The 14030-nt window shown below is 40.7% G+C and overlaps 1 protein-coding gene across 3 annotated transcripts in view; it reads right to left on the reverse strand.

Moving 5' to 3' along the window:
* The window catches only part of smap1 (small ArfGAP 1), a 102432-nt gene that overhangs the window by 1341 nt on the left and 87061 nt on the right, over positions 1-14030 (reverse strand). For all 3 annotated transcript variants that reach the window (XM_039671921.2, XM_089117062.1, XM_039671922.2), the window contains 2 exons: positions 5348-5573; positions 4462-4778 (listed from right to left, as the gene is read on the reverse strand). In XM_039671921.2, the coding sequence (XP_039527855.1) occupies positions 4462-4778; positions 5348-5573 (543 nt within the window). The remainder of the gene's footprint in view (positions 1-4461; positions 4779-5347; positions 5574-14030) is intronic.

Here is a 14030-nt window from a genome sequence, read left to right on the forward strand (position 1 = left end):
AAACTTTTTTGCTCACCAACGCTGCAATTATTTGATCAAAAATACAGTAAAAACTGTAATATTGTGAAATATTCAGTGTCACATGATTTTTCAGAAATCATTCATCTGGGGCTCAAGAAACATTTCTTATTATCATCAATGCTGAAAACAGTTATGCTACCTAATATTTTTTATGAAAGATTCTTTGATAAATTTCAATTTCAAATTGGTCTTTTACAAGATTGCATGTTAAGATGCGTCTATGAAGGTTACTCGATTTTGAAACAGAGTTTTGTTATTAAAAGAGAAATAATTGTTGGTTTTTTACACAATCAGATCAGATATAAGATCAGTAATTTCACCTGAGGATTCACACCAGTTACATTTTCCTCTTTTCTTTTTAACAGGTTACTAAGCTGTCCTCTTATAAACTCAATCACCCCTCTTATTACTCTTCGTCTACTTCTCACTCTTTCATTTTCTATACCTCTACCCTTTTCCCTTAACTTCCACCAGTATTCTTCCTGACTGGCCCTGTGGGGCAGCCCATCAGACACGTCTGTTTGATTTATACTCCTGTCTCTACAGCTTCTAGCCAGCAGAGAGAGGAAAAAGTAATGGTTTCAAATAAGCAGTCTCCTATTTTTCATTATTAACATGATTTCTGGGAACTAAACTTTGTGCAGTCTTTATCCAGCTGTCAAAATGGATATATAATAGAAAACAGGATTCTTCTTTCTTCGCAATAAGAGTTTGCTGTACTACGTTGACAATGGATGTACAAAAACGACATGATCCACCAGTCACGCTGGTTGTCTGGCAAAAGCTAAAATAAATTACAATCTTTTATTACTCAACACTAATCTCTTCACAGAGAACTGTGGATGATACCAGGAACACAGCTCACAGTCACAGCACATGATCAGTGCAACAAGTCCGACAGTAATTGTCTTGAAATATGTCGGTGAATGCGCATCCATCTTTGTAATGTAGGCTACAAAATCTGCTTCAAAATCCCAGCGCTGTCATCATCGTGTAAAGCCCGCCCCAACGTTTCTGATTGGTGCCTCGATTTCGACGGATTGGAAATGGGCTTGAATGAGCTCTTTGCCGGACTATCTTTCAGAGCAAATCTAAATATCTCACCGAACCTATATGTTTGAATGGTAGTAGATTAAAGGGAATACATATTGATTTGGTACAAAAAGGCCAAAAATAAACAAAAATAGAAGCACTTGCCTTTTCCCATACTATCTTGAAATACAGACATAATTCATCGGTCTCCTATTCATGTTTAATTCCAAAGCACTAAACCCCTTCCTGAGGCGGTGAGGGAGGTTATCCATCACCGTGAACTCCTGGAGTGCTCTGATGTCTCACAAGGTGACTAAACCTCTTTAGGCCATGAAGTGCATCCAGCCTCTCACGGAGACTTCAGATGCCCCAATGCCTGTGATGAGAAGACCAACGCCTGTGAAGAGACGACTCAACGCCGGCCATATGTTATGCCCTTAATATTACATGATTAACTAAATGTATTTTTTCCATGTACTTTTCTGAAATGCACTTACTGTAAAGCTGCTTTGAAACAATATGCATGTTAGCCAGAGGAGAACTGGCCCCCGACTGAGCCTGGGTTCTCCCAAGGTTTTTTTCTCCATCCAATCACCTGATGGAGTTTTGGTTCCTTGCCACTGTTGCCTTGGCTTTTGGCTTGCTTAGTTGGGCACATTTAATATTCAACAATATTATTGATCTGTGTTGTATTACTTTCATGTTATCACTGCAAAGCTGCTTTGATAGAATCTGTATTGTAAAAAGCGCTATATAAATAACTGTGACTTGACTTGACTTGTATGACTAGAGTAAGATAGAGGGAAACATGTTTTTTAAAAAAACATTTCCAAAATACTCAGGAGGACCCACTGTGGACCTAGACTTCATTTAACAGGAAAAATGTGGCCAATCTCATAATTAAACCTGCTTCCTCCGCAACACAATACTGCATACACACAGAGAAATAAGTGTGCCATTAGAGTGCGTGTTTGTAAATACTCCAAGAGCCGTATTAAAGGGAGTGAATATCAAGTACTAATGATTCTTCTCCTCCCTGTGCACTGGCTCTCCTCAGAAAAGGAGGAGTTGCTCTGTGTGCTGGGTAACAAAGAAAAACATTTCAAGACAGATCCATCTCAGAAAAAAAAAACACTCCTCCTAGGAACAGTGCGGCAAAATTACCCTCACTCCAAAAAACCATTAAGCAGACGCATTTCTTTCCTCAGCCGGTCTCTCAAAATACAAATGTGCTGCTGAAGGCCTATAACTCAGGACGCACACACTTGCATTGTGGGGAGGGATTTTAATTAAGGCCGTGTGAGTGCAAGGCACACTATATTGATTTATGATGTGTAATTAACCTCCCGGAGGCTGAAATCTCGGACTCCCTTCGCTCACAGCCTCATACACAGGGGGTCATGGGCCACGGGAGGCAGGGAGATGATAGAAGATGAGAGGTCGGAGTCACTGAGCCCTTGTCTTTAATAAGGCCATATGCAGATGGGAGGTGACAACAGATTAGATAGATTTTCAAAAACCCTTATGATGAATCTCTGATTATACGTTGAGTGTGACCGAGAGAGACTGAATGTGACAACTCGCTTTTCACCTAAAATGGCTTTGAAAATGTGAAAAATCTGATCTGAATAAAAAGGAAAGCTCTGTGGTTACCGGGAGATGCATTGTGGGAATCGAATATGATGAATGGTAATAGCTTCAGATTTAGATGTTCTCTCTATAAAAAGCAGATACTGATCCACTGCAGCCATTGCGTCATATCAATGACTCATGGCAGATTCTGAGAAGACTGGTAAAAAAATACAACCCCAGAAGAACATTATGAACTCACCTCTTGAAGCTCTTGACCTCCGGCATGCGAGTACATAACAGTATTTAATGATCACGTTTCTCAGGTCCCCTGTTTTTCACTAACAACAATTTTTTTTTGGTTCTGTTCATCTCAAATTTCCACTGTGAACTCATTGTTTACATATGAAATGAGATCTGGCTATATAATGAAATGCAGAAAAAGGATCAGGGCGTTTCTCAGATCTCAGATGAGCCCGTGAATGCCAAGTCGCAGAGACTCAGCATTCATGCATTTCATAATGTCGGGTAAAGGATTTTCCTCTTTGTTCTAGAACATTTGATGGTTTGCATTGATAATCTTTCAATTGATTATGAAATTGCAATAATACATTTACCTGACATAATAAATTGTTGATTATTCTAACAGACTTTAACTTAAAGGAATAGTCAAACATTCATGTAGATTTAAAGGATTAGTTCACTTTTCAAAAAACTTTTGCTGATAATTTACTCACCCCCATGTCATCCAAGATGTCCATGTCTTTCTTTCCTCAGTCGAAAAGAAATTTAGGTTTTTGATGAAAACATTCCAGGATTTTTCTCCATATAATGGACTTCAATGGGAACCGGATGGTTCAAGGTCCAAAAGATAGTGTTAATAAAAGTTTCAGATGCAGCTTCAAATGTCTTTAAATGACACCAGACGATGAATAAGGGTCTTATCATGCGAAACGATCGGTTATTTCAAAGCTTATTCCAAAAATGTAACTTTTCTAAGGACAAATGCTAGCCTTGCTATATTCTCTGAGGCGCGTTTGTAACGTCACGTAATACGTAATTACGTTCAAAAGGTCACGGGCGGCGTAGCCGGAAGTACAGAATAGAATTTTCAGACATCATTGTTTTTCCTTTTAATTCCTTTTTTTGTAAACGGTGTTTGAGTTAGTTTGCACGTTCAACCTATGCGTTCAACTTGTAAACACTGACTCTGTACTTTCGGCTACGTCGCCCGTGACCTTTTGAACGTAATTACGTAATACGTGACGTTGCAAACGCGCCTCACAGAATAGAGCAAGGCTAGCATTTGTCCTTAGAAAAGTTACATTGTTGGAATAAGTTTTGAAATAACCGATCGTTTCGCATGATAAGACCCTTATTCATCGTCTGATATCGTTTAAAGACATTTGAAGCTGCATCTGAAACAGTTATTAACTGTCTTTTGGACCTTGAACCATCCGGTTCCCATTGAAGTCCATTATATGGAGAAAAATCCTGGAATGTTTTCATCAAAAACCTAAATTTCTTTTCGACTGAGGAAAGAAAGACATGGACATCTTGGATGACATGGGGGTGAGTAAATTATCAGCAAAAGTTTTTTCAAAAGTGAACTAATCCTTTAATGATGCACAAATATCATTGAAAAACTTTTTAATACATAAGTTAAAATGTATTGCATTTAATTAAAAATCCCTTTGCCACGGGAAAATACGGAACAGGCGTGAGACCTTTACCTCTAATCGAATACCGCCATTGGATCGAATTAGACGGCCTTACAACACTAATTTCACTGTAGGGACATTTTATTTGTAGTAAATTTCTTACAGCAGCATAACATACCTGTGCCATATTCCACTGTCCTTGCTGACCTGGCTGCATGGCATACATGTTTTGAGGGGCCACCATGCCCTGAGGTCCCATCATGCCTGGAGCCAAGCCCATCACCCCCGGCTGTGCGTTGCCCATGAAACCGTTAGGCATTGTCATGCCAACCATCATGCCTGTATTCTGGCCCATCATCGCGCCACCCTGGCCCATAACAGCCCCCATCATGGTAGTAGGCGGCATGGCTCCTCCCATCCCGGGGAAAGCCTGGAAGTTCCCCTGTGGCTGCGCAGGGAACTGCATCTGAGACGGGCCCATGAACATCGCCGTCGCTGTGGGAGCAGAATTGTACAAAGGTACACAAATAAGATTTATACACAACGCCATGTTCAGTACGTTCAATGAGACAAAAACATGAGCAGACCTGAGGACACGGACACACTAAGCATCACAGGCAGAGGAGAGCATTCAATATCTGTGCTAATGTGCGCAGTTTCTTGCCCTACGTACAGAGGAAATGGATCTTTGAGACAAGAGAGGTGTGCAGGATGAAAGGGGACATATAAAAGCATCCTGACGGTGGAGTCTTCATTTTGAGCATCTGAGGTTTTGGGAAATGTCCTCTTTGAAGAGCAGGGCAGGAGAAGCAAGCAGCATTAAATCTCGTTCAGCAGTATCAGAGTGCTGAGACACACAGTGCTTGAATTATTGATACTCCCATTAAAGCAAGGCTTCTCAAGAACCTCGCTTGCTTTCTCTTTCTCTCAAACACACACACTCCCACTGCACCATTAGAAATGGACTCTAGACGCAAAGCGCCATTTATAGATCAGCCTTTTCTCGCTCAGATCACTCACTCTCTGAGGAATAAGAAAGTGGGACTCTGGGCAGATGGATGTACCTTGTGCAGGCTGTTGTGGGACGGTGCTGGAGCCATACAGGGAGAGAATGGAGTCCTTGGAGAGAGGTTTCTTGGCCGCTTCCTCTGCTTTGCTGCTCCCGCTGGTTTCGCTGAACAGGTCCAGATCTCCCTGTGCTGGAGCAGAACTTCCAGTGGCCGTCGCACCTGCCACAGCCCCTCCGGCAGAGCTGGCTTGAACACTCCCAGCTGCCTTACTGGAACTGACCTGCGGAGCACAGGAGACGGTTGACTTAAAGCCACATAAGACTCTCAACACCTGTTAATGCACTCTCAAAACATAATTTCCTCATAAATCGACTAACTCATCAGCAATCACACACACGCATGGATATACTGTATGTGGGCCTAAAAATCATGAGCCAAATGAGGCATCTCTACAGACGTTCCGGTCTAAATGATCAGAAACCTGTGCCAAATCAACTGGATACAGCTCCAAACATCCACAGAAGAAATACCACTAACAGAAAAGTACCAAAAAATGATCATATCCATGCAGATGTTGGGAAGCATGGGCCATTTAAGCTCTGCTTATTAAGTAGCTTAGGCTGGGATCAAAAGTGGATTAAGTTGCTGTCAGAGTACCAGAAAAGGTGCGGTCACATTAGCAAAAATTTGTAGCCAAAAAGGTTCATTCTAAATGGTGTAGCAATGTATAAAGCACAGCTTACAGTTTGAAAGTCACTTTCAAACCAAGCAGCGTTCTGTAGAAATCGTACGCTCTAACGTGAAATTCTCAATCATATGGATTCCTATTGAAATGCCAGCATTTTGCCTGCAAAAATTCGCTGAACAATGGTTCTTAAGGAACCAAGAGAGAGTCAAAAGATGGCAAATAATCAAATCAAAGTTGGTTAAAAATATAAATCCTGTAGAAACTCAGAGAGACATGAATACACACACACAAAGATGAAAGAAAGGCTTCATCATCTTCAAGCAGAGAAATGACATTAATTAGACTGCAGCTGTGATGAATGAATAGCTCAGGAAGAAGAGACACAATTCACCGTTTACGCAAAGTTACAGCGCACACAAATAGCAAAAGATGGAGGAGACAATCAGTAAGAGGCAGTTTGTGTTCAGTCAAAGCACCTGCATCCTTTTACTCAATTACAGTCGCGCGACGCTAGACTAGCAACCACAAAGCTGCAGATGGTACGGCTGATGCCATGGTTACCCTCCAAAAAAGCAAGTCTGTCAATGTGAAACCGAGAAAATTCTAGGACCGAATCCTAGTTCATATGTTCAGGAAAGTCAGCATGCTGACAAGTAACTGACTGACTCTGGTGGCACATGGCTGCAGAAACTAAACAGTGGCCCAAGGTCATGTTCAGTGATGTGCGAGACCTGGGCGAGCCCTGCTGAGATTTGGCACAGGCGCCATTCCATTCCTGATTAAGAACCAGGAGGACATCACACTATTTAAACAGGACTGAGGTGCGCTATGCTAGCAACACACCATGCTACTGTATATATATTATCCATGCCAGATTCTGAATCCTAGTGTCTTTGTCTTTTGGCTGCAAGGGTATTTATATGCTTGTGATAAATATAATATTAGATTTTTTATATACAAATATACACAATTGTCTTCCAAATGCACTACCTTTTAAAAGTTGGGGTACATTTTAGTTCTTTTTTTTTTAATTTTTGAAAGAAATAATTTTACTCAGAAAGAATGCATTAAACTGATAGTAAAGACATTTATAATGTTACAAAATATTTCTATTTCAAATAAATGGTATTCTTTTGAATTTAATCTTGATCAAAGAGTCCTTGAAGAGATGTTTCTCTTGGTCAGAAAGAAAAACGTTTCAATAAAAATATTAGGCAGTATAATATTAGGTTTTCAACATGTATAATAATAAGAAATGCACCAAATCAGCATATTAGAATGATTTCTTAAAGATCATGTGATACTGAAGACTTTTACATTTGAAAATATATTAAAATAGAATCTATACAATAGAACTAATAATATTTCATAATGTTACTGTTTATAATGTATTTGTATCATCAAAATAAAAGCAGCTTTGGTGAGCACAAGAGACTATTAAAAAAAAAAATAAAATGTTAAAGGAAAGAAACTGAACTGCCAAACGACTTCACAGGGTCTTTTAAGCACTGGAGCTAATTATAACATTTCACCCTCCATAGAGAGAGAAAGAGAAAAGCAGAGAGAGGGAGAGAAAAAAACAGAGGGAAGAATGTGCCACATCATTTGAATTCAAATTGAGCGAAAACAAATAGATGTGTATCTATCAATCGATCGATTTTCCCCACAAAAAATCACCCCACTCTAGTATCATTAAGTGGAAAACATGCTTACTCAGATGGCAGATATCGAACAGGCCATTCTTTGAAGTTCACTGCTGAAGAACATGCCTGACATGAGCTCATAAATAACTAAACGAAAAGAGCGTATTCAGAGACAGTCTCCGCTCTCCTGCTGTCTATCCATCAGTGTCCCGGAGCTCTGGGCACAGATATGTTCCACAGTAATCAGAGACAAAAAGGCAGGGCTGGGAGGATGGGGTGGAGGTTGGCAGGCCAGGGGCACATGCAGACGCTCTCTTCCCATTTAGATGAGTCGACGATACACAACTCTGCGGTTGGGTATGTGAGAGGAACACCTCCAGCTGCTGCCTGCGCCAGTCGCCACATCTGATAAGAGCCGAGCAGAGCTGAACACGGGTGAACAGCACTGCGGCACGATAAGCCAAACACCGCCTCGCAGATCTGATACGCAAACCCCTCGGCTGATTAACCTGTGAAGGCTGATGCTAACAAATGCTTGCCACAGTCTATAATGGGTTCATGATTTGATATGCACGGCAGAAAAGAGACAAGGAAGAAAGAAATCCCACAAACTCTTGTCTCAAGACCTCAGCAACAAGCAAGAACACACATATTTGGCAGGAGTGAGCTTTTTTTCAGGCCACATTATGAAAAAGATGACATAAGCCCCTTTTCTCTATTTGTAATACGAGTGACATTTGAAGGGATCCATCGGGGGGGTCCGCAGAGGGACACAGGAAAGGCTATTAGAATTAAAAATAGATGAAGAGGGGAAGGTCAGGAGACCAACACTCCAGGATTCAGAGAGAGGAGAAGATATTTTCTCTACGCTGTATGGATGAGAGGGAGAAACAAAACTTTTTTTTTCCTTACATGCACATCTTTAGTTTATTGTGATGGGATGCTCACATGAATGTGCATCTCAAAAGCATCAAGCATGCAACAAATATTGCAATGCTTCCATCTTCTCTATATATATCCACACAACACTTCAACGCTAGGGCTGTGTCACTATAATATTGTATTGATAGAACGAGCAACAGAATAGTAGAACAAATGATAGATGGACAGAATAATAGATGTTAGGGCAAACAGAACATTAAATAGGTAGAGCAAACAACAGTACAATAGATAGAACAAAAGAATGATAGATAGATAGATAGATAGATAAATAGATAGATAGATAGATAGATAGATAGATAGATAGATAGATAGATAGATAGATAGATAGATAGATAGATAGATAGATAGATAGATAGATAGATAGATAGACTGAACGACATAGATAGGTAGAACGAACAACAGAACGTTAGATAGGAAGGGCAAACGACTGAATGATAGAAAGATGGAACAGAACGATAGGTAGAATGAACGACGGAACGCTAGATACTGTAGGTAGAAGGAACGACAGAACGCTAGATAGGTAGAAGGAATGACAGAACGCTAGATAGGTAGAAGGAATGACAGAACGCTAGATAGGTAGAAGGAATGACAGAACGCTAGATAGGTAGCGCAAACAACAGAACTATAGATAGGACAATAGAACATTAGACGGGTAGAAGAAACGACAGAACGTTAGAATGAACGACAGAACATTAGATGGGTAGAAGAAACGACAGAACGTTAGAAGGAATGTTAGAATGAACGACAAAACATTTGAATTAACAACAGAACATTCGAATAAACGATAGAACGTTAGAAAGAATGCCAGAACATTAGAAGTAGGCTGCAACTAACGATTATTTTAATGATCGATTAATCTGTCGATTATTTTTTCGATTAATCGAATACAAAAACTGGAAATAAAAAAGCATTATTTTATGCAAAAACAGAATGGACAGTGCAATTTCATAGTGCAAAAAAAAATCTTCGCAGACACACTCGGCCTCTTTCGTGCACTGTCGCTCGCGAGTGGGCAGACACACTGTATCTTTCGAGCACTGTCGCTCACATGCACGCAGACACACAGGGTCTCTCTCGTGCACTGCCGCTCGTGTGCGCAGACACACTCTGTCTCTTTCGTGCACTGCCGCTTGCGTGCACGCAGACACACTCGGTCTCTTTCGTGCACTGTCACTCGCGTGCGTGCAGACACACAAGGTCTCTTTCGTGCACTACCATCCACGTGTGTGCAGACACACTCGTTCTCTTTCGTACACTGCCGCTCGCGTGCACACTGACACGCTCTTGTCTCTTCCGTGCACTGCCGCTCGCATGCACGCAGACACACTCGGCTTCTTTCGTGCACTGTTGCTCGCGTGCGTGCAGACACACACGGTCTCTTTCGTGCACTGCCACCCACGTGTGCGCAGACACAATCGTTCTCTTTCGTGCACTGTCGCCCGCGTTCGCGCAGACACACTCGGCTTCTTTCGTGCACTGTCGCTCGCGTGCGCGCAGACACGCACAGTCTCTTTCGTGCACTGTCGCGCGCAGACACACAGTCTCTTTTGTGCACTGTCGCTCGTGGTCTCTTTCGTTTCGTCTTCTCTTGCGTTAGAAAGAATGACAGAACGTTAGAAGGAACGACATTGAATAGCACTGTATTGAATAGTGACGTACCGTGTATTAAACGAAAAAAACCAAGACAACTTCTCATCCATCAACTATCAGTGTGGCACCAAAACCATGAATATTTGATCTTTCGCTCCACCACATTAGCACAGAAACACACACGCGCCATACAAACACACAGTGCACCCTGTATTTCACTGTGACATTCACAGAGCACCATGCATATTCCAGCTCTATCCACCCCCAAACACAATTCACTCGCTCACTCATACCCCACAGAGAGAGAGAGAGAGATTTCATGTGCAACAGAGTAGGCTTTGTCTGATTAGCAGCCCCACACAGATAATTAGCACTCTGGTGGTGCTGTGGGCTGGGCTAATCCACTTTCCCCCACAGAACCCTTCTGCCTGGGAAACCAGAAAAACCTGAGTACAAAAAAAAAGAAGAAACAAAAGAACAGAAGTGCCCCAAAATCACAAATGTGTTAGGTTGGATTTGGTGAAGACGGCTGTTCGCAGCAGTGGGTACAGACTGGGTATGTGCCAGATCAGAGTTTGGCAGTGCCACTCTGCCAAGGTCCCACTGCAGCTCAGAGTCTGAGGATCAGTCAGCAGGAAAGAGCGGATGAGACAAGAGGCCATCTGGGGAACACAAAAACAAAATCAACAACATATAGGGGGGGAAAAAACAAACGAAGAGTTAGGGCACGTTCACAGCAGATTTGACGTTACCAAACATGAACAGAAAAACTGTTCCCACCAAAAAAATTGAAAAACTACTTCACTCATGCAAACTCATTTGATGCCAGATTTTCACAATTGTTGTGATTTCAGATCTTGAGATTTAAAAGTAAGCATTTAGGCGAATTCTTCAAGGACAAGAATATTCCTTTAGAAAGTTTTGAGAACATTTCCCTGCCATTTCCCTTACAATCAACAATCCCATTAGCCATTGAGATGTTCTGGTTGTATTGCGTCCATGACCTCCACTGGTTCAACAGACATTGTGAAGAACAGTGTCCCTGCAGTGCTGCTCTGGGATCAGTTAACGGTGTTAGAAGTGGTTACAGATAGAAGATGGAGAAATCTGAGCCTGCATTAGCACTCTGACCTATATGTTTCCAGTCAGCCTTCTAGTAATATATCCACTGCCTCACTTTGTCGTGATCAATACTCAGCTGGTCTAGACTTCAGTCATAGTGCCATTAAGTACAGGTAATATTCCCACATAAAAGCACCTTCTGCTTCATACATTACCAAACATACCATACGTATTAAAGACCACTTTAGCACTAATTTAACATTTCAATAGGTAAAGGCTTCCTGTGATTCTATTGAAAAAGGACATTATTTTATGGTTAGTACCTGCTAAAACATGGCTGTACATAAATATATATGGACCACAAAGAGATTTAATATATTTTAGCTATATTTTCCACTGACAAATATGTCTGAGAATAAAGGCTGATGCCACTCTGCCGTAAGATTTAACACCCTGCTTAGACACCCAAGGACGTTCTGGATCAAGAATCCCTTTAAGAAAATTAGCTGCCCTGGAAAAGCAAGAACATGCATACATGCACAAAAAAAGTAAGACCAATTAAAGCTAGCTTACCACATCTGCTAAAGAGAAAAAAAAATGATACACTTGATGCTTTACTGTCCCTGAATCCTAAAATATGCATAAGTGTTCTTTAAATATCCTAACAATTTCCATGGGGTCACAAGCGACAGCCTCACCTTTTTGTGAGACATGTGAGCAGATTGGTTAAGGTAGAGCTGGTAACATGCGTACATTTCCATTGTGCAGGACTGGACCATGAAATAAGTTAATCCCCCATTGCTGCGGTTCCTCGAGCAGTCCTAGAAAGGTTCTTTGTGAGAACCAACCATTAATGCAAACGTCTGTAATGTTTTCTATGACCTTGGGATAGTGATATATATGATGGTTTTTAAAGGTTTCATGAGTAGGACGGACAAGGGACCAAGAGATGCTTGGTTAGCATACCCCCATTAGTACCTGCTAGTAGATGACCTAACTAAATCATCTGACAAAAAGCATTTTTTTCCATGCTAATGGACAGCTTCAGGCACATTAGACCTCCTTTTACCCTTTGAAGTAGGTGTGTTGTTCTAATGAGATGCAGTGGTTGAAGGAATATAGAAAAACATGTTGATTAGATTAACAACAGGGATAAACACGGGACCACGTTGGCCGTAATAGCTCTCAACCAAGATGATAAGGTAAGGCACTTCACAGATTGCAGACTTTAAAAAGCATAAAAAGCATAAGAACAGATTTTTAAATATATATATATATATATATATATATATATATATATATATATATATATATAAAATAAAAAATGTGTAGCACACCATTGGCCGGAAAGCCAGATTTAAAACCTGGACAAAGCAGCCACCCAAGCAGCACACCGGCCAGCTCGGAGCCTTTTCTCTTTGTAGAGGCGTACAAACTGAACTAGCTCAGCTTTCATTAGGCATGAGTCCTACTGAGAGACCATCTGTGCTTAAAACATGCACACGAAACGCTGAGACTGCCTACGCTGGAGCTCACTAGTGTGAGTAGATACAGCGTACGTGCATCCGTGTTCTCCAAGGGTTATCCACTGTGCTGGATGCATGGCAGGCCCATATGTTGAACGTGAGGGCCCACGGACCTCAAAAGAACATGATCGGATTAATATCTGCACTCTTAAAGGGACGACGGTGGGTTTTTCTGATGAGTTGTGCCTCTTCAAACAGCTGAATGATTCATTAGTGAATCAGTGCGCTATACATCCTGTGCAGCAGATTCTAGGGTGAGAAAACAGACGGTAAAACTGACAGATGGTACTAAGCAAGATGACTAAGTAAAACAACAAACCTGTCTGGAATAACATGACCTAGTCTACACTGCATCAATGAAAGAGCAGGAAGAGGTTTAGAGAATTCAAATAACCATGTAATGCATAAAAATACAAATTTTAAGAGCATATTAAGCAGCTAAATGCTAAAAGGCTCATTTGCGAGATGTGGAAGTGTGATTTTAGGGTCAAATCATGTCACAGTAGAGACATATGGTACCATATTAGTTAACAGCATATACACTACACTGTAAAAAATGATCACATCTATTTTTATGATTCATAATTATTGCAGTCAATTTTACAAGAAAACACTATTACAGTCTTTCTGCTTCAAAAATTCATGGTTAATTAAATGTTACTCGCCATTTCTTTGTAGATATTAGTGAATTTTACTAACAATTTCTGAGCGAAAAAAACTGTTTCAAAGTAAATTTTTCAACCTTTTCAGGTGTAGAGATTTTTGTCCTGATCAGTATCTGTTACATTTTGGAAATTAAATTGTTCATGGTCATTTGCACCATTTTTTAATTTTTAGATGGCCATTTCCATCATCTAACACTCAGATTCATATTCAGATTAATTTTATTGTCATTGACAAAATACAAGTACAAAGCCAACGAAACATAATTAGCATCTGACCAGAAGTGCAAACAATAGTAACAATTTAAAAGAAAACATAAAAAAGCTATAGTTGCAATAAATATGAATAAATAAGTACAGTTGCAGGGACCAGCTCAATGCAATGTCTCAGAAATTGAAGGTAGTGTTTAGCATCTTGACCGCAGATGGGCAGAAACTGTTCCTAAATCTGCTCGTATGGCAGCAAAAGCTCCTATATCGTCTCCCTGATGGAAGAATAGCAAATAGTCCATGGGTGGGGTGAGAACTGAAGTGTCTTTAATAATGCATCTTGCCCTTCGTAGGCATCGCTTAAAGTAAATGTCTTGTATTGAGGGCAATTTAGCACCAATGATGTTTTGGGCT

The sequence above is a fragment of the Pimephales promelas genome, chromosome 11 (assembly GCF_988280905.1).
Source record: "Pimephales promelas chromosome 11, fPimPro1.hap1.1, whole genome shotgun sequence".
Lineage (NCBI taxonomy): Eukaryota > Metazoa > Chordata > Actinopteri > Cypriniformes > Leuciscidae > Pimephales > Pimephales promelas.